The sequence below is a fragment of the Balaenoptera physalus genome (assembly GCF_965194825.1).
Source record: "Balaenoptera physalus genome assembly, chromosome: 13".
Taxonomy (NCBI): Eukaryota; Metazoa; Chordata; class Mammalia; order Artiodactyla; family Balaenopteridae; genus Balaenoptera; species Balaenoptera physalus.
In genome coordinates, this window is record NC_138892.1 from 87,847,253 (window position 1) to 87,869,180 (window position 21,928).

The 21,928-nt window shown below is 41.5% G+C and overlaps 1 protein-coding gene and 1 long non-coding RNA gene across 8 annotated transcripts in view; both read left to right on the forward strand.

The window, feature by feature from the left end:
- The window catches only part of BCAT1 (branched chain amino acid transaminase 1), a 111,331-nt gene that overhangs the window by 13,644 nt on the left and 75,759 nt on the right, over positions 1–21,928 (forward strand). For 2 of the 7 annotated variants that reach the window (XM_082419830.1, XM_082419831.1), the window contains exon 2: positions 13,723–13,912. The exons of 1 other annotated variant lie outside the window; for it this stretch is intronic. In XM_082419830.1, the coding sequence (XP_082275956.1) occupies positions 13,790–13,912 (123 nt within the window). In that variant the 5' untranslated portion in view covers positions 13,723–13,789. Of the gene's footprint in view, positions 1–13,722; positions 13,913–21,928 lie in introns of those variants that run through there. 4 more of the 7 variants (XM_082419832.1, XM_082419833.1, XM_082419836.1 and 1 more) reach the window with 2 other exon arrangements.
- Positions 13,920–19,009, forward strand: LOC309640728. Its single transcript, XR_014252363.1, has 2 exons — positions 13,920–15,319; positions 15,357–19,009. It is a non-coding gene; the product is annotated as an uncharacterized lncRNA (long non-coding RNA).

The following is a 21,928-nucleotide window of genomic DNA, read 5'->3' on the forward strand; positions in this document are numbered from 1 at the left end:
TTGGACTAGTGGGGTGGTGGTGGTGTGGAAAAGATAGAGGAATGAGTTGATTTTATTGGGACTTTGTTTAGGGTCTTTTGGGCCTATAAATGGAAACACATGTTGCACTCGTATAGAGCTCCCTTTCCTGGCCACCTGAGCTCTCTGGCTGTCTAAACCCTCTCTGGAACGTTTTGTCTTAGTGTCCCTTGGGACCAGATCATCTTTTTCTGCTTGTATGCACTCTGGATTTCTCGATGGACTAAAGGTCCAGTGAGGAGTGGTCTCTAGCTTCCTGCTCTTCCTCCACCACTCTATCAATGAGTCTTCCAGATGCCCTTTAGGCAACTCACTGGATCCACTTGGTCCAAGAAGCAATCACCATCACATCCATTTCACCCTGGGCACAGACCAGGGGGCGGGGCCATCTTGTCCTTCAGTCCTTGGGTAGCAGACAAGTTAATACAGTGTTAACAGGATTAGAGAGAAAAGGAGAGATAATAGTAACGTGATGGAGCCACCAAAGGACCCGAAGCCTGTAAGGAAGATAGAAATCTCTTGATTAAGAGATCCAAAAACTAGAAGAACCAGAGCAGCTGGTGCCAAAAGGTAAACAAAACTGAGATGTGGTGATATAACTAATAGCAAAGAAGGAAAAATATCCACCCCCTTCTTTTCATTTCCCTCAGGATGATGACTTCAGATTACCATAATGCATTTATTGAACAAACATTTGAGGAGTACTTACTGTGTAAGCATCCGGCACTGCTCAAGATCTTGAGGCTATGAGAATGAAGACTAGGCAGAGTCAATACCCTCATGGCACTCATAGGGAAAGGCCACGTAACATGATGGTTATGAGCAAAATCTGGGACCAGACTGCTGGTGTGTTTTCTTATCTATAAAATGGTGGTAATAATAGTACCTACCTCACAGGATGCTGTGAGGATTGAATAAAATAACAAATGTAGAGCCCTTCTATCGGTGGTTTGAAATAAGTACTACATAAATATTAACTAAAGTTATTCTAATTTACTCTCATATGCTAACAAATAAAATATTTCAATTAGTGATGCAGTAGCAAGAAAATAAAATGAAGTGATGTTATAGTGATAGAGCTGAGGGGAAGCCAATACTAATTTATACTGGCTGGTCAGGGAAAGCCTCACAGAGAAGGTGAATTTTGTGCTAAGACCTGAGTACCATGAAAAACCATGGGGTGATCTGGAGGTAGCATCCCATGCATAGTGAGCAGCAGAGTTAGCTTACTAAACTTCCTGGAGTTTAGTGAGAGAGGAGAAAAGTTTCATGATAGGGCCACATCATGAATACTCCTTTAAGCCATGGTAAGGAGTGTGGATTTTATTCAAAGTGCAGTGGATCATTTGAGCAACAGATGGAACTGCATTTTAAAAAGTCACTGGTGAGTCAAATAGTATATTATGGTTACTTTTACTTCTTACACAACCTTTTGTTTTTCCTGTAGTTAATTATTGCATTCTTTTCTTCCATTTGCTCACTTTACTATGTATTTATTACAAATTATTCCCAACTCTCAAATAGCCTCTGTAATTTTGCATAGGTCAAGTGTATCCATTTATCTGTCATTCCTTTTTTATTTTTATTTCTGCTACCCTTCTTGTTCTTGTTCCAATCTGTCCTGGCTTCTCTCCAGGACAGCTGCACAGCTGTCTTTCTAAGACTTCTCCTTGGCATCCTGTATCCTCTGTGTTAGGCCCCCAGATTTCTGAATCTCATGGCTTCCTCTTTCTTAGTTTACTTCCTCATTTGTATGGAGCATATCCTTCAGTAGTTTCCAATTAAAGAGTATATAAGAGGTAAATGTTTTGATTCCTTGCATGCCTGAAAATGCTTTTGTTCTATCACACTAGGTTGATATTTGATTATGAACAGCTTTCTGAGTTAGAAATGATTTTGCATCCAAATTTTAAAGGAATTACTATATTATTTTCTAGTTTCCTGCGTCATTAATGAGAAGTCAAAGGGCACTCTTATTTCAGATCCTTTTTACATGCAACCTATTCTTGTTCTTTCCAGAAGCATTCAGGGTCTCTTTTTATTGCTTGTGTTTGGAAACTTTACGATGACATGAGTCCTTTCACCCTAGGAAATTTTCTGGTCATATATCTTTTGATAATTTCTTCCCTTCCTCTTTCTTCTTTTCTTTTTCTTAATCTCCTATTTGTTTATTGTTAGACTGCCTTGACTGATCCTCTAATTTAAAAAATTTCTCCCCGAATGTCCAATTTGGGAAAGGGGGAGATTTCATCAATGTTATCTTCTAACCTTTTCCTTGAATTTAAAAATTTTAGTCTTCATATTTCTAAGACCATTAAAAATTCTCTAATTATTTAAATAATAACATCATGTTCTTGTTTCATGGATGAAATATCTTCTCTATATTTCTGAGGAAATTAATTATAATTAACACATTTTCTTCCTACTCTCTGTATTGCTCCTCCCCTATACCTCTTATTTGTTTCTGTTTTTTTGGGAGGAGGGGGTTACCTTTCACATAGGAAACTTTCTTCAAATATCTGGTGACCTGTGGCAACCCATTTATATTTAAGAAGGAGGCAGCAAGAAGCCTCTGGGAAGCTCTGTACACATGCTTGGTGCCTTCTCTGGTCCATTTCACAGTTTTATGACCACAGGGAAGTGACTAGACCATTTCACTGGAGGATTCCCAACTATCCTTAACTCTAGGTCTTTTCTCAGGGCGTTATATAGTTTTCTCAGGAAGAATCATCCAATCTGCATAGGACTTTCTGCCTATGTTTTGTGGACCACTGTAGGGAACTAGTGGTTTCATCATTTACTGTGTGGATTTTCATTATTTTCCCTGGAAAGTGTTTAGATTCCCTCAAGCCTGGATCTCTTGTGGCTCATTTCTCCAGTGAATAAATCTCTCATTTCCTGCTGGAATTAGGAAGAAGAAGTTACCTGGCTGGGCTAGGTGGGTGTGGAGCCCCAGAGGTAGGTGTATATGAACCTTATATGGGTAAGACAGGATGTTAAATGGGACCATGGTCTCCACTGAGGCTCTAGTAGAGTCAACCCTCCATATCCATGACTGTACTACGTGGTTTTATATAAGGGACTTGAGCATCCTCGGATTTTGGTATCTGAGGGGGCGTCCTGGAACCAATCCCCAGCAGATACTGCAGGGAACACAGAGAGACAAGTACCTATACATTCCAAGCAGACATTTTTGATGTATCCAAAGAACTTCCTAAAGGACAGCAAAATTAGTTCTATAAACTTTTAACTCATTACTTATCTCCAATTTATATTTAACAGAAGGCTGGAGATTGAGCAGGCAGGGAAGGAAAGCATTATTTGGAAAAAAAATTGTTGGCCAAGCAAGGTGTGCTTGGCATTTCCCCTCCTTTACCCTGGAGGAGGGAAGGAGGGATACTCCCATCTCTCCTACAGTATCCTCACCAAAAACTATGTGAGGAGATCAGTGGGTCCCTTTGCTGAAAGGGTCTGGAGTAGAGCCTGGAGATTTCTTGAGCGCACTTTATTTGTGTTCCCTGGCATTTGGGGGGCGGGGTATATACCAGTGTCTGACTCTCCCCTGGGTCAGTCAAGGCTGGCTGGTGCTGCCTGTGATGGAAGAGTCAAGAGAGGGGTCTTCAGAGGATGCAGTTTACAATTCCAGAGCTTTGTGGGGCAAAGATGCCATGAGCCATGAGGACTCTTAGGAAAGGAGCCGTATCAGAAGCACCTGGAAAGGATCCTGTCCAAGAAGGCTGCTTTCTGGGGCAAGGAGAGGCCAGCTGTCAGAGGCTGCTTAGGGGGTATAATGCCAGCGCCGGAGCTGAAGGGGCCCCTTCGGAGGTGAGGCAGGGTGTGCACTACTGCAGTGGGGAACTGCAGGGCAGAGGTCTCCTTTGGTGGGGCGGTAAGAGAAGACAGGTATGTGAAGCATCCATAGATGCCCTATGATGCTCTAAAAAGCCAGCATTTGACCATTTGCCATGGGGCTGGGGGGAGGGCAATGCCAGCATATAATGGTCCTAGGCAAGTCTGTTCCCGTTTCCTCTTGTTGCTGGTGCACATGACCCTGGGGGATCCAGAAATTGCAGCTGGGGAGTGGACAGCAGATGGAACAAGGAGAGTGGTGAAAAAATAGGAGGCCACATTCCAGCTGCTGGGTTTGGGGTGAGGGCTGATCAGGGAGAAACAGCCGTCAATGTGACGTGAAAGTTTCATTTCAGTTCATACTGGGTCTTTTAAATACTTGAAAACGAGATTGGACTCATACTTAAAAGTGACTGGGAACACAACAGGATCAGCCTGGTCATCTCCACATGGGGAGCTAGGTTTTAAAAAGTGGAGTTGAGGGTGGTGGTGAGAGAAAAATAAAACTCTTACTGATTGTACTCATCCCAAGTTAATGCCATTCAGTAATGGTTATGCAGATTTTTATCAAAACTCCCTAGTTCAGCTTTACCTTTTAAAATTCCTGGTGCCTCTCTTGTGAGTCTTTCTGAGCTTCTGTGAAGGAAATCAGATTTTCTTCAGTGTCTCCTTTGCAATGTGGTTTCAGTTCCTTCTAGGCTACAGAGTTGGTGATTTCTCACTTTCCGCTTTCTGCCTTCCAGAATGGTTGACGTCACTCGGTACTATTGTCTCCTATTCTCTTTCTCTTATGGATTGCACTTTAAAAAATACTATTGTTTCAGTGAGTTTCTGGAAGGATTGTGGAGAAATGGTCTTGTATTCCACCACGTTTAATTGGAATCTCAGACAAATATTTTAAGGATAAATAATAATATTCTCAGTTTTCCCAGTACTGTTACATAGAGCTTGTCTATATAAGTCACCCTGAGTTCTCCTTTTTTTCCCCCATAATTGGATTTTTGGTCATTTCGTCATCACCAAAGAGCTGAAATTTTTTCTTTTCTTTTTCTTTTTTTTTTTTTTTTTTTTGGCCACACCACGCAACTTGTGGGATCTCAGTTTCTCGACCAGGGATTGAACCCGGGCCCTGGGAAGTGAGAGCACAGAGTCCTAACCACTGGACAACCAGGGAATTCCATGAAATTTTTTTCAATTTAATTTTTTATTTTTACACAATCTTTAAAGATTGCTTTCCATTTACAGTTATTACAGAATACTGGCTCTATTCCCCGTGTTGCACAACACATCCTCCAGCCTGTCTTACACCCAGTAGTTTGTACCTCCCCCTCTCCACCCCTGTATTGTCCGCCCACCCACTGGTAACCATAGTTTGTTCTCTTATCTGTGAGTCTGCTTTTTTAATTTTATATTCACTAGTTTGTTATATTTTTTAGATTCCACATATAAGCGATATCATATAGTATTTATCTTTCTTGAAGAGCTGAAATTTAACTCAAAACAAATAACTATTGTTTTATGCAAAATTTTTAATAAGGGGATGAAGATTGTAACTCAGAGTTGAAATGGGGTTTAAAGGTTGTATGTGTTTTTTAATTATTCTGTCCCACATTTTACAGACAAGTGAAAAATTTATATATATGTATGAATTTTTATAATTTCTCCACAACTTATTTTTTAGAGGACTTCCAAACCTACTGCATTAGGCAGGGCTCTCCAGAGAAATAGAACCAATAGAACATACATGGAGAGAGAGGTTTAGGCTAAGGAATTGGCTCATGCGATTGTGCGAGCTTGCAAGTTCAAAATCTAGAGGGCAAGTTGGCAGGTTGGAAATTCTGGTAAGAGTTTAGGCTGTAGTCCCAAGTCTGAAATTTGCAGGACAGACCAGGTAGGCTACAAACTCAAGCAGGGTTTCTGTGTTGCAGTCTTGAGACCAAATTCCTTCTTCTGGAAAACATTTTCTTTTTTTTCCTCTTAAGGCCTTCAACTGATTCGTTGTGGCTCACCCGCACTACGGAGGGTGATCTGGTTTACACAAAGTCTGCTGATTTAACTGTTAATCACATCTAAAAACTACCTTCACAGTAACATCTAGACTTATATTGGACCAAACAAATGGGCACCATAGCCTAGCCAAGTTGACACATAAAATTAGCCACCATCACACTTACTGTAGAGATGAAAGGATATGCAAAAAACAACCTGTATGCCCTTTATCTAGATTCATCAGTGGTTAAGCTTTTCATGTGCTTTATCTTTCTCTCAAGTGATGAATCATATGAAAATAAATTCCAGCTGTGATGATACTTCTCACCCAAAATACTTCATGTCCCAGGAATAGGGACATTCTCCAAACAGCACACTTAAGAAAATTAAAATTACTGCAGTGAGATCATTTCCAGCCCATGTGCTGTTTGTTCCAGCTGGCCTCAGAATATCTTTCATAGCTTTGTGCTTATTGGTTTTGTTGTTTACACATTGCATTTGTCTCTTTCCAGCCTAGAACTATCCCTTTTTTGCTGCTGTTCTTTTTCGTGACACTGTCTGTTTTGAAGATTTCAGCCAGTTGTCTTGTAGGATGTCCCCACATTCTGGATTTGTCTAGTTTTTTCTTTTGGGTCCAGGTTAAACCCCTCGGTAAGAATACCACTGAGGTGAGATTGTGTCCTCATTGCCTCCCATCAGGAGACACATAATGTTTGCTGGTACCTCTATGAACATGTTAAGTTTGATCACTTGGTGAAGGTGATGGCCAGGACTTCTCTCCTTGTAAAGGGATATTTCCCCCTTTTTATTTTTAAAATTTTTTAATTTTTAAAACTATTATTATTTTTGGCTGCATCACGTGGCTTGCAGGATCTTACTTCCCCAAGCAGGGACTGAACCGAGGCCATGGCAGTGAAAGCACCAAGTCCTAACCACTGGACCACCAGGGAATTCCCTCCCCTTTTTTAATTAGTATGTAATCTGTGGCATGATACTTTGAGACTGTGAATATCTCATTCTCCAACCACCTTTCATCTGATGATTTTAGGATCCCTTGACTGATCTAATTATATCATTCTCAGCATTGGTCCGTTGGCATTCTCATGTAAAGAAGAGGTTTCCCTTTCTCTCTCTCCTCTCTCGTAATTTGTTATTTTATTATAAGCTATTAAAAATTATAGTATTTTTCAATAAATTCTCAGTCTAGAAAAGGGAGGAAATGAGAGAGTAAGTTACAAACATACCTGATTGAAAATACCTGGTGCTCTAATCATGCCATCATTTAGACCAAAAAGCTACCTATTCAAAATCAACTTGTATTTTTTTGTTCATTTTGTAATAAAATCTAACAGCGAATTAGTAAAAATTAAACAAATTGATCAAGATCCCCAGTAATTGCAGAGATGGGCATGGACTACACAGACTGCTTTCTACTTTCACATCTGTTGAGTGCTCTGTGTGGTCTGAAGACTTGGGTTCTAGTACCAGCACTGCCTCATTTCATTTTATTTTATTATTTATTTATTTTTTTCTTTTGGCCGTGCCCTGCGGCATGTGGGATCTTAGTTCCCCCACAAGGGATGGAACCCGTGTCCCCTGCATTGGAAGCGCAGAGTCTTAACCATGGACGGCCAGCCTAAAAGCTGCCTCTTTTTAGATGTGACTTTGGTCGAGGCAATCTACCTTTCTGATATGCAGTTTGGTTATCTCCAAAGTGAACATGAGAACTTCACTCGGATACTTCATGGCCTTTGCCCTCAATGACAACCTCTCCACAGTTGATCAGGTCTACTCCTGTGCATAAAAGCATTAATGAAGTAGATCTGAGATTGCTAGTCTTGGAAACGTCTACTGGCAAGGCTGGCCCTTGGTGTCTGGGAACTTGAATTTCCAGAGGGTTCCCACAGTTCCCTGATAAGCGTGGCTTACTGTACCTAAACTGTTTGTACAATGTGCTTTCTGCCATACATCTGTTTCCTTCTGGGAGTCTGAAATTTGTATGTGCTGGTAGAGGGTGCCTACATGGCCAGCCCCCGATAAAAACATCGGGCACTGAGTCTCTACTGCGCTTTCCTGGTAGATGACATTTCACACGTGTTGCTGCAACGTGTTGCTGAAGGAACGAAGTGCATCCTGTGTGACTCTGCTGGGAGAGGACCCTTGGAAGCTTGCACCTGGTTTCCTCTGGGCTTTGTCCCACGTGCCTTTTCCCTTTGCTCATCTGCCTTTGGTCCTTTTTCATCCTGTAATAAATCACAGCTGTGAGCACTGCACATCATCTTAGCAAATCATCACACTTTTTCCAATTTTCTCATCTGCAAAATGGAATTTATAATGATAATAATACCTACCTTATAATGTTGTTGTATGAAACATGTGTGGGATTAAGGGCCTGATATAAATGTGTCTGATGGAGGGTGGTTGTTATTACACAGTATGTTCATTGTTTATATGAGGAACACCTTGTGTTTTGTGTGCATGCTCATGTCTTTTTGTCAAAGTAAACACTGACACATCCGCTCACGTAAATTAACTCTCAAATCTTTGATGACTCATTTGGTGAGAACAACAGGTTCACACACCAGCTTATAAGGACACCTGCATCTTTCACTAAAATGTGTGTGGGGGTGTGTGTATGGGTGTGTGTTTCATCACTTAACAAATATGAAATAACTTGGGAGTTTTTTTATGGTCTGAATGTGTCCCCCCAGCATTCACATGTTGAATCCTAACCCCCAAAGGTGATAATAGTAGTAGGTGGGTCCTTTGGAAGGGGACTAAGCTCTCACGCCTGGGATTAGTACTTTATAAAAGAGGCTCAAGAGAGATCCCTTGTCCCTCTACCACCCGGGACACAGCAAAAAGTCTGCATCCCCAAAGAAGGCCCTCACCAGTCATGTTGGTACCATGATCCTGGGCTTCCTGCCTCAAGAACTGTGAGAAATAAATGTTTGTTGTTTATTAGCTGCCCACTATTTATGCACCCTTATGTTCACTGAAGAACTATTTATAATACCAAGATATGGAAGCAACCCAAGTGTCCATCAACAGATGAATGGATAAAGAAATTGTAATACACACACACACACACACACACACACACACACACACACACACACTGGAATATTATTCAGCCACAAGAAAGAAAGAAATTTTTCCATTTGCAACAACATGGATGGACCTTGAGGGCATTATTCTATCTGAAATTAAGTCAGACAGAGAAAGAAAAATACTGTATAATCTCACTCATATGTGGAATCTAAAAACAAGCAAACAAACAAATAAACAAACAAGCAAAACCAAGCTCATAGATACAGAAACAGATTGGTGGCTGCCAGAGGTGGGGTTGGGGGCTGGGCAAAATGGGTGAAGGGAGTCAAAAGGTACAAAGTTCCAGTTATAAAATAAATAAGTCAGTCCTGGGGATGTAATGTGCAGCATGATAACTATAGTTAACAATGCTGTATTGCCTATTTGCAAGTTGCTAAGAGAGCAGATCTTAAAAATTCTCAGCACAAGAAAAAAAATTTCTGTTAACTGTGTATGGTGACAGATGTTAACTAGACTTATTGTGGTGATCATTTCACAATACACACAAATATAGAAGCATGTTGTACACTTGAAACTAATATGTTATATGTCAACTATACCTCAATTTTAAAAAAACATGTAAGTTTTTTACATGCTCACACTTTTAAAAACATCTTTTTCTATGGCAGAAGGTAGAGTGCATGAGAAATGCAATTCTTTACTGCTGAGCCTATTTTTACACAGTAGATGGCGCATTATTGTAAAGTCATAATATCTACTTATATTTTGTAAACTAACCATACTCAAATGCACAGAGTAAATTGCTTTTTTTTAATATAAATTTATTTATTATTTTGGCTGTGTTGGGTCTTCGTTACTGTGCGAGGGCTTTCTCTAGTTGCGTCGAGCGGGGGCCACTCTTCATCGCGGTGCGCGGGCCTCTCACTATTGCGGGCTCTCTTGTTGTGGCGCACAAGCTCCAGACGTGCAGGCTCAGTAGTTGTGGCTCACGGGCCCAGTTGCTCCGCGGCATGTGGGATCTTCCCAGACCAGGGCTCGAACCCGTGTCCCCTGCATTGGCAGGCAGACTCTCAACCACTGTGCCACCAGGGAAGCTCCCTAAACTGCTTTTTTTTTATATATATTTCAGCTTACATTTTTTTTTTTTTTAACTTTGGGTTTATTTTATTTATTTATTTAATTATTTATGGCTGTGTTGGGTCTTCGTTTCTGTGCGAGGGCTTTCTCTAGTTGTGGCAAGTGGGGGCCACTCTTCATCGCGGTGCGCGGGCCTCTCATTATCGCGGCCTCTCTTGTTGCGGAGCACAGGCTCCAATCGCGCAGGCTCAGTAATTGTGGCTCATGGGCCCAGTTGCTCCGCGGCATGTGGGATCCTCCCAGACCAGGGCTCGAACCCGTGTCCCCTGCACTGGCAGGAAGACTCTCAACCACTGCGCCACCAGGGAAGCCCTACTGATAGGGTTTTGATATGAGTCTGCAAGCAATTGATTTATTATGGTCTCTGTGCGGTCAGACCTCTCTGCTAATGATAATCTGTATCTGCAGCCGCTCCCCAGCGCTTGCATCACCGCCTCAGCTCCACCTCAGATCATCAGGCATTAGATTCTCATAAGGAGCGCACAACCTAGATCCCTCACATGCGCAGTTCACAGTAGGGTTCACGCTCCTATGAGAATCCAATGCCACCGCTGATCTGACAGGAGGCGGAGTTCAGGTGGTAATGCGAGCGATGGGGAGCGGCTGTAAATACAGATGAAGCTTTGCTCGCTTACCCGCCGCTCACCTCCTGCTGTGCAGCCCGGTTCCTAACAGGCCACGGGCTGGTACTGTTTCATGGCCTGGGGGTTGGGGTCCCCTGTCCTATGATATATCTGTTTGGTAAATTGAGACTGCCATATATTGGGCTTACTTTAGTGAGGAAAATGTATGCTGTCATCATTAGTGAGAAAGAGCTTCCATACCAATTTTTAAAAGCAGAGAAATAAATTAACCAGGCTTTTTGAGGAAACGAGTTTTAATTCACTTGAGGACTGCACCAAATCCAAACACTGAAGGAACCCTAATGGAAAACTGGTTTTTCTGTATGTTGCTCCAGTAATCTGAGGAAAGGCTAAAAAGCCAGTGGACCTCTTAGTACAACAGTAGAAGCGCTAGCCACATGGGAGTGGTCAATTTGCCAGGTGGATTTATGGGCATCTAAGGTCAAACCACCCCTTCTCAGCCAGGCAGCAGGGTTGCAAGGAAGCCATGCCACAAAGTCTGTGTGTAGCGAGGTGAATGAAGTCCTGTGGATCCTTTCATCTCTATAAAATTAGAAATAATTCCACTTTCACAGATGCCAAATTTTCTCAAATATTTCTCAGATATGAAGATTCAATATGAATCTTCACTGCAATAATTATAACTAACGGAGTGAGAGCTTACTACGTGCCAGCACAGGCTTTATGTGAATTACCTCATTTAGCCCTCATGAATACTCTATTATTAACATTTCACAAGTGGAAAAATTGAGACACAGAAAGGTTAAGTAACTAGACCAAACTTGCGGAGCCACTGAATCCAGCATTGTCACTCCAGAGTCTGTGTGCTTTACCGCTGTGTTATAGGGTCTCCCTACAAACTCGATAACCTGATATTAGAAAAAAGAAAGAACTATAACATATTCTGTTCATGTTTGCAAAATGCTCTAACTTACATATTTCCGTTTTACCTCTGTAGGGAAGGTAGCTGAGGTTCAGAAATTAATGTGAGGTTCAGAGACACAGGAGATTTGCCCAAGGTTATAGATCTCCTAGATAACAGAGCTAGAGCTTGAAACAAAATCTTGCAATGAACTCGGAACGCATGACTTAGTGAGATTCAGAAAAAGTTCCGAGGGGCATTTCTATTCAGAAATGTGTGGAAGTTAGGGGAGGTAGGCAAAATATCTTGTAAATAGGTAAAGGCAGTTTTAGTAAGTAAGGTTCAATATATCTATGACACAGAGCCTGAACAAATGGCCACTTTAAAATCTATCTTTGATTCTTTTATGCCTAACACAACTGAGTTTACTTAGGTATCTGTTTTCTACTCTTTCTCCTTCTCTCCCTATATGTATGTGTGTGTAAAACAAATCAGCTTATCTGTCCATTTTTTTTTGTCACAATAAGTTTAGTTAACATCCATTATATCTTTTTTTAATTTAAACAAAAACATGGTGGATTTATACATTCAGTCAGTCTATTCAGAAAATATTTTTTTGAGGTTCACACAGTTGCCTGGCCGTGTACTAAGCAGTGGAAATCCAAAAGAGGATGAAGTCCCTGCCCGGACAGTTAAAGACCGTAAAGAAGTGTCATAACTGCTCTAGTAAATGTAAGGTTAAACTAGCATCTCCAACCTGCAGAATTCACACCCCTGGGGATACAGGAAGACTTTCCAAAACAGTACACAGGACAGACAAATATTAGGAAGCCAATCATCTCCCAGGTTCTTAACCTTTATTTAACTCTTTCCCAAGCTCTGCCGGCAGGAAAACATCCGTGGGGCAAGCATCTTGTCAGTTCTCCTTTCCCATCTCCCTTTTCTCAACAGGCTTCTCCCATGCTACAGGAGAAAAGCTTTTCTTTCATTCACTCCAAATTGCCCAGCAAACCACCAGAGCACAAAGAAATGGACAGTTCAGAGGATGTGTCAATAAAACCTTTTAAAATTAAGTCCTCATAAACCCACTGTCGGGCTTCACTTCTTTGTCTTATTGCTGTTTCTCGTCTGGGGTGGAGAATGACATTAGAAACAGGAAGTTTTGTCGTGTGTTGTGATAGTCTGAATTTGGACTATGTTTAAGATCGAGGCAGCAGGAGCAATGACAACTTTTGTTGAAAAGCCTTGCCTCTTCCACCCCCTGACTCTGATTGATGAATCGTCCCGCCTGGCGAGGAACATTGAAGAAGGCAGCTGTTTTTCATCCAGGTGACAGACACATGGCACTGTTCTTTCTGTGCCTTATCTTTCCACATTAAAATTAGAGTATCTGAGGTTTACAGAAAGCATGCTGGAAATGACAGCTATACAAGGCGTGCCCTTGGCCTTTTCACCTCGAGAAAGCTTGATGGCCTCTCCTCCTGTTTGTTTGCATTTCTCTTGCATACTTGGAATGATCTCAGAGAGCAGGTGGTGGTAAGTGCCCTGTTTACAGTTCTGATAGGGAATGGCACATCTTACAGCCAAAGGGACATATCTGAGAGAAGTTAGTATTTTATATTTTCTTGAACATATATTACATTCACAGGAAAGGCATTTTCATTAACTTTTTCCAAAAGTTCACTGTATTCCAAAATACCTAATTTTCCTTTGCTGTGTATCTTTTGCTCATGTCAATCATCAACCACTCCTCATTTTTCCTACTTGTCATGTACTTACTAAAATTAGTTTATCTTAATGGGAGTATGTTGTGGATTCTACTGTAAATAGTATACTTAACAAACATGAATAAAACTTAATACATCTACCTTGGTCGTGGCCCAAGGCCTTCTCTTTCTGCTGTTAATTTCCTCAAAGTAGATTAACTTGTACTCTTAAAAGCGGAGCAGCTGCTTTCGGTGGAAAACAAAATGTTCTCTAAAGCAATCCAGGATCTAATACTCTGGATTTTAAAAAACAAGCCTCATTTAGTTAGGATTAATTTCTCCCTCTCAGAAGTTGATATGTGGTTCTATTTCTATAAAATGCAATATTATAAGCATAATTGTTTCCAAACATGAAATGAAATTTCTTATCTTTCTACCTAGAATCTTCAGGTGTCTGCTTCTCTGTCCTTCTGTCACTCCTTTTTAGGGTACGTCAAGATGACCCTAGTGTAGAGACTTGCCATGCTAAGGATTTCTTCTGTGTATGAAGGAAAATGAGAAGTGCCAATGAGGGCGAGAGGAAGGGCAGGAAGGGAGAGAAAGCAAGAGCTTCAGAATTTGCAGAATCCGCCGAGCTCAGGAGTCTGCACTTTGTCTGCGAGCCCAGTGGTTTCAAGGTGGGTGTGTACCCCCAGGATGTGCAACAGAGACCACTGGGGTGTCAGAAGCATTGATTATATTTCTGTTTTTTCTAACATGTAGGAAAAAATGAAATTGTACGTATATTTAACTCACATGGGGCACCATCTACTCAGTTCATCAGAGGGTTACACTGTCACTGACTTTGAGCACTGAGTGTCCCAAGGCAGGGCAGGGGAAGGGTCTCCTGTGCAGCCTTGAGCATTCGTCCTCTTTCAGCAGAGGGGGTTGTGACTGTGACAATTTGTATGAGCCTGGTTAAGGGGCTTTGTAGATTACATCAGCCAGTGTTAATTGATAATCCTTGAAAAAGGGACAACTAGCTTTAACAGATTTCTGCAAACAGAATAAAACAAACACAAACAAAATTCAAAGCATATATCATCAAAGAGTCTACAAATAATAAATTCTGGAGAGAGTGTGGAGAAAAGGGAACCCTCCTACACTATTGGTGGGAATGTAAATTGGTGCAGCCACTATGGAGAACAGTATGGAGCTTCCTTAAAAAACTGAGGATAGAGTTACCATATGATCCAGCAATCTCACTCCTGGGCATATATCCAGAAGAGAGGGAAAATCTAATTTGAAAAGATACATGCACCCCAATGTTCATAGCAGCACTATTTACAATAGCTAAGACACAGAAACAACCCAAGTGCCCATCAACAGAAGATGTGGAGATACACACACACACACACACACACACACACACACACACACACACACACTGGAATATTACTCAGCCATAAAAAAGAATGAAATATTTCCATTTGCATCAACACGGATGGACCTAGAGATTAGTAACTCAGACAAAGACAAATATTATATGATATCTCTTTTATATGGAATCTAAAAAATAACACAAATCAACTTATTTACAAAACAGAAAAAGACTCACAGACATAGAAATCAAACTTACTGTTACCAAAGGGGAAAAGGGAGGGGGAGGGATAAATTAGGAGTATGGGATTAACAGATACACCCACTATATATAAAATAGATAAACAATAAGGATTTACTGTATGGCACAGGAACTATATTCAATATCTTGTAATAACCTATAATGGAAAAGAATCTGAAGCTGTATACCTGAAACTAAACAGTATTTTAAATCAACTACAGTTAAATTAAAAAAAATAAAGTATTAGTGATATAAAAATAAAGTATTAGTGATATAAAAATAAGGAAATAACAAAAACAAAACAGCTAATATTTTTCCAATTACATTTATTTGTTTACTTGTTTATTTATTTATTTATGGCTGCATTGGGTCTTCGTTGCTGCATGCAGGCTTTCTCTAGCTGCTGCGAGCGGGGGCTACTCTTCCTTGTGGTGCGCGGGCTTCTCTTCGTTGCAGAGGATGGGCTCTAGGCGCATGGGCTTCAGTAGTTGTGGCTCGTGGGCTCTAGAGCACCGGCTCAGGAGTTGTGGCTCATGGGCTCTAGAGAGCAGACTCAGTAGTTGCAGTGTATGGGCTTAGTTGCTCCGCGGCATGTGGGATCTTCCCGGACCAGGGCTCGAACCTGTGTCCCCTGCATTGGCAGGCGGATTCTTAACCACTGCGCCACAAAGGAAGTCCCTATTTCTCCAGTTCTTATTACAGCTTCTCCATTATCCATATCCCGAGATAGAAATACCAATGATTTAATCAGAACTGACAAGCAGTGGGGCACAAAATTGTGGTATCATCAAGACTATTTAAAAGGGAACTCTATCTACTGTCATTAATGATTACTTAGCCCTTCTGTATATTTGGCCTGTAGCCAAGGATGGTAGACAAAAACCACCATAATTAGGAAGATATTTTATAATGCTAATTATTTCATGTTTATCTCATCTTTTTTTATTCCTATTTTTGTGTATGACTTATGTATTAGGTTATTTTCATAAATGACTATATAAATATATGTTAGGCTTGCATGCTGTTTTGGTTAACATTGCTATATAACCAACTAACCCAAAATTCTGTGGCTTAAAACGATGTTTTACTGTCTCTCATGGTCTATAGATTATCTGGGCTCAGCAGAGTAGGTTTTTTCTTTTTTTTAACTTTTGATTTTATATTGGAGTATAGTTGATTAACAATGTTGTGTGGGACTACCCTGGCGGTCCAGTGGTTAAGATTCCATGCTTCCAATGCAGGGGCATGGGTTAGATCCTTGGTCAGGGAACTGAGATCCCACATTCCGCATGGCGTTGCCAAAAAACAAACAAACAAAAAAACAATGTTGTGATAGTTTCAGGTGTACAGCAAAGTGATTCAGTTATACATATACATGTATCTATTCTTTTTCAAATTCTTTTCCCATTTTGGTTGCTACATAATAGTGAGCAGAGTTCCCTGTGCTATACGGTAGGTCCTTGTTGGTTAGCCATCTTAAATATGTACATGTCAATCCCAAACTCCCTAACTATCCCTCTCCCCCACCCTTCCCCTCTAGTAACTATAAGTTCATTCTCTTAGTATGTGAGTCTCAGCAGAGTACTTTTAACCTAGGGTTTGTCATGTGATTTCAATCAGTCATCTGAACGCTCAACAGGGCTGGATGCTCAAGATGACAGTTCACACGGCTGGCAGCTGGTGCTGCATGTTGGCTGGGAGCTCATCTGGGACTGCTGACTAGTGACCCTGTACATGGCCTCTCCCTCATTTGCGCTTCTTACAGCATGGCAGCTGGGTTCCAAGTGAGGGAGTCCCAAGCACCTTCCAAGAGGAAGGATGCAGAAGCTGCCAGGCCATTCGAAGTGTACGCCGAGAATTGGAGCAGCATCGCTTTTACATTTCTGCTCTGTTCTATTGGTCAAAACCATCACAGGGCCCACCCAGATTCAAAAGGGTAGGGGAAAACTCCACCTCATGATGGAGTTGCACAGAAGAGCAGATGCAATGGGAGAAAATGTTGTGGCCAATCTTTGGAAAATACAATCTACCACGCATGCTAGGATTTTTAGTGATGGGTTTACAGTTGTAAAATATGGAGCCACTGAAACAAGTCAGGGTTGTAGGTAAGATCACAATCTTGAGGGCACACTGATTTAACTAACAGCTATTTGATCTCGGGAAATTTAAGTAATGTCTCTGAGTCTCTGAAAATCAAGAAAGTAGAAGTTATGGTGTGTGTGTCGGGGAGGGGCTCTTTTGAGTATTAGGTGAGAAAATGTGTACCCAAAGTGTTACAGAACCAAACTTGGGTCCACTGGCCCGTGCGTTGTAAGCCAATCTACTGACACGAGGTTGTGGTGAAGGAAAGTGCAGTGTTTATGATAGAGCACCAAGCAAGGAGTCCAGGGCAGGTAGTGCTCAAAACCCCTGAACTCCTCGATGGGTTTTTCAGCAAAGCATTTTTAAAGGCCACGTGAGGGAGGGGCGTTGCAGGGTGCACAATTCTCTAACTGGTTGACGGTGAGGTAACAGGGCGGTGTCACAGGGGTTCACATTATCAACCCTTAGGCACCAGTAGGTCTGGGGGCTACATACTTGTGATCTTCAAGTAGTTTTCTTCCACGTGGTTGTGGTTTTTAGCATCTGTAAAACAACTCAGGAAATGTGCATCAGATACTGTTATCTATGTACTTCGGATAGGAGCTAAAGCAGAAGATATGGGGGAGGGGTCTGTCCTGGGAAGGCCCCATAGGGTCCTGCTTGGTTACAAAAGTGCCCAGGATGTCATGACTGGCTGGACCAGTAGCAGATATCATTATGGTTTTGAACTGGGGAGTGACTAGTTTAGAAAAAGATTTTCAGAGCAAGCACTCTGAGGACAGCACGGAGGATGTAGGAGGGAGAGGAGGAGATGGGAGATCAAGAATGGAGGGGGTGGAGGGACCACCTGGGAGGCTGTGGCCAAAAGAAAGGAGCAGCAATGAAGGAGAGAAGCAGGCAGAGAAGAGAAATGTGCAGGCAGCGTCTCAGTGTGACTTGGGGACTTACTGAACGGGCTAAGAAAGGGAAGGGAAAAATCTAGAGCCACGCTTTTGTGATTGATCTTTTGTATACTCTAAGTAAATTTTATTAAAGATCTGTTCCCATGAAATCATAAAGTCCTGATGAAAAGTTGTGTGAAAGTCACATGTTTTGTAAATCAATTCATTTTACTGGTAAAAGTTATTATTCAAAGTGGAAAACAGGACACTAAAGGTGTCGTGATTATTAAATTTAAAGTTAGTTAACTGTTATGGGTTGAATTGTGTCCCTTCAAAAAGATATATTGAAGTCCTAAAACCCCAGTAACCTGTGGATGTGATCTTACTTGGAAGTAGGGTCTTTGCAGATGTAATCAAGTTTAAATGAGGTCAAATTGAATTAGGATGGGTCCTTAATTCAATATGACTTATGAGAAGAGAAATAGAGACACAGGACACCTGTGATCTCCCATCAGAGGGTGAAGGCTAGAGCTGCAAGCCAAGGAACAACTAAGGTTACCAGAAGCTGGATGAGGCAAGGAAGGATTCTCCCCTACAGGTACCAAAGGAAGCATGGCCCTGCCCACCCCTCTTAAGACAATAAGTTTCTGTGGTTTTAAGTCACCCAGTTAATGGTACTTTGTTACAACAGCCTGAGGAAACTGACACAGTAACTACAGTTGACCCTTAACACGGGGGTTAGGGGCAGGGACCTTCCATGCAGTTGAAAATCTGCACATAACTTAGAGTTGGCCCTCTTATCTGAAGTTCTCATCCGAGGATTCAACCAACAGGGGATCAGGTAGTACTGTGGTATTTACTATTGAAAAAAATCCACGTATAAGTGGATCCGTGCAGTTCAAACCTGTGTTGTTTGAGGGGTTAGTTGTATATACACACTGCAAAGAACTGCTAATTTTACTTGGATAAAGGAGGCATGGCATAAAAAAGGCCAACTCAGAACTCTTTCATCAAGATTTCTTTATGGTCATAGAAAGAAATCATTATTGACATGGAAAGGTCAAGTCAACCTTTCCAACGCTGGGGTGTTCTCAGGGCAGGAAGGAGCTGTTTCTCATCCATCTGTGTCCTCCCAATGCCAAGCAGAAGGCATGCAAATAATAGGTGTGCAGTTTGCTTTATGAGCCAAACTGAGCCTCCTTTTTTTTTTTTTTAACAAACTTTACATTAAAAACAAGAAACACTTGAAGTGCTAGATGTAGATTTTTAAGATTTCTCCTCATATGATATAGTTCCGATTATTAATATACCTAATCTAAGGGTTACACATAAGTGAAAAGCAATCATGATTTTTAATTAAAAAAAATAGAAAAATAATAACAGCTGACATTTATTGAGCAATTATGAGATGCTAACTAAGACTGCTGAGTCCCTTATACAATATCTTCATGTTGAATCTCATCATTGCCTTGTCACTTACTCGAATTTAAAATGTGAGACTCAAAAGAGGTTAGTCATTTGCCAAAGATCATAGAGCTGATAAGTGACAGAGCCAGGACACCAGCTCTCAGCTATGGCCAAACTTATAACAATGCCCCCAAACGGCACTAAGACCAGAGCCACATATGGCAATTTAAATGTAAATGCAAATGAATGAAAATTAAGCAAAATTAAAAATTTAGTTCCTTAAGCACACTAACCACATTTCAACCGCTCAATAGCCACTTGGCTTGGTGCAGAGACAGAACATTCTCATAATTGCAGGAAGTTCTGCTGGAAAGCATTGATCGAATCCCTTAACAGTCATAATACGTTGAAAGCCCCTATGATGGGTGGTTAAGGGAAGAGATGGAATCGTGAAAGGATGAGAACAGAGGAAAAGGAAGGAGAAAGATTTAGAGAGCAGTTCATGGAGAAAGGAGCCTAGATCTACCGGTAGAGTGGCCCCTGAGGACATTTTTAGTCTGTTATATTTGTAAACTTTGGCAGTTAAAATTCCAAAATATGTTAAATACACACTTTTAAAAAATTAGAGTTGCAATTCAACAGATAGTTAAGTCTCAGTTGTGTGCCTGGCATTGGGTGAGGGGGGATTCCTAGGTGAACAAAGTGGACACAATTTCCCATCATCAAAATTAGAGCAACATTTATCAAATAATTAAAGTATGACAGTTATTTTGTAGTGGAAAGAATTCTATAGAAATAAATAACAGAGGGACCCATGTAGCCTAGACAGGGCTTAGAAATGTCTCCCCAAGGAAGTGCTGTTAAATAATCTGAGAAAGGAAGGATGAGAGAGGCAGTGGGCAGTAGCAGGGGGGCGTTGCAGGCAGACGGCCACCTGTGAGAAGGCCTGATGTCAAAAAGAAGGACTGAACTAAGTTACATGGGTGGCTGGAGAGAGTAAGAACAGCAAAAGGTGAGCCAGAGAGCCAGGGACAGGTGGGGGAGCTTGCTAAAATATTCTGTCATAAGGATGATGTAAAGTCTGAAGATTTTTCAGCCAACAAGAGTTATGTTCAGATTTGCATTTTGAGACAATTTCTCTGGTTGACACGCTAAGAATGGCTTAATGGGAAGCAAGGCTGTAGGCAGAGGTTACTTGGAAGCTATTTTGTACTAGGATGGCGGTAATATGGCTGGAGAAATGGTGATTGTCATGATATTTGGAGCTAGAATGTAGACGGTGGTGATCACTTGGTTGTGTCTGAAGGATGGTACTTATATTTCTAGCTGGGGAAACTTCATAGAGTAGGGGTCAGTAACCTACAAGCCAAATCCATTCCGTCCTATTTTTGTAAATACAATTTTATGGGAACACAGACATGCCTGCTCTTTTATGTATTGTCTATGGCTGCTTTTGTGATACAGTGACAGATTTGAGTAGTTGCAGCAGAGACCACATGACCCTTGAAGCCTGGAATATTTACTATCTGGCCCTTTAAGAAAATGTTTGCCAACTGGGATAAATGATCATTACCTACAAGGGATTAAGATTTACCAGGGAAGGCTTTAAGTAATTTATATCTGTTACATATGTTATGATAATCTATCTCAATCGGCAAACGTGAAGTGTTTGCTATTGTCCCATTTTACAGATGAGAAAACCAAGGCAGAGATATGACATTCTCATTCACACCCATAGCTTCAGTGATCACCACCAGTGACTTATCAGATGTTTACTTCTAATCCAGACCTCTCATTTGAGCTTCAGACAGGCTCAATATCTCTAGCAGGCTTGTATCTCTAACAGCCAGTCTCAGAGGCACCTCAAAACTCAATAGGCCCCAAACCAGACTCCTGCTCACCCCCTCAAACCACATCATCTGGGCTTCCCTGGTGGCGCAGTGGTTAAGAATCGGCCTGCCAATGCAGGAGACACGGGTTCGAGCCCTGGTCCGGGAAGATCCCACATGCCGCGGAGCAACTAAGCCTGTGAGCCACAACTACTGAGCCCGTGTGCCACAACTACTGAAGCCCGCACATCTAGAGCCCGTGCTCCCAACAAGAGAAGCCACCACAATGAGAAGCCTGTGTACCACAACGAAAAGTAGCCCCCTGCTCACCACAACCAGAGAAAAGCCCACATGCAGCAACAAAGACCCAATGCAGCCAAAAAATAAAAACAAAACCACCTCATCCTTCAGTGTTCCATTTTCCTTGGTGAATATCACTAACCAGAGGAGCAAGCCAGAATCCAGGGAGCCCTCCTAGGCCCCTCGCCCTCCCTTGTTTCTTCTCATATCCAATCTATCTAAAGATTGCTGAAATCTGACTGCTTCTCTCCATCAGCATCACCTACCACCTGCCAAGTCCCGCTTTTTAATAGGATCATCTCACATGTGGGTTCTGTTAATAGCTTCCCTATAATCGGCTCCACCCAGGCCCTCCTCTAATCTCCAAACTGCAGCCAGAGGGCTGTCAACTCCCACCCCCATTCCCTACCAGATCCTAATCTTTGGAACGTTTTTTCTCCTTCTGAGGATTCCTTGGACCCTTTCATTGTGGTTTTACATTGTTTTATTGTTTTCTGAGTTATTGTTCAGCTAACTGATAGAAATGCAAAATAATTCTTGTCAGTAGACATGCAAATCAATTCTGAAGGTCAGGGTTCAACTAACATCTCTCCT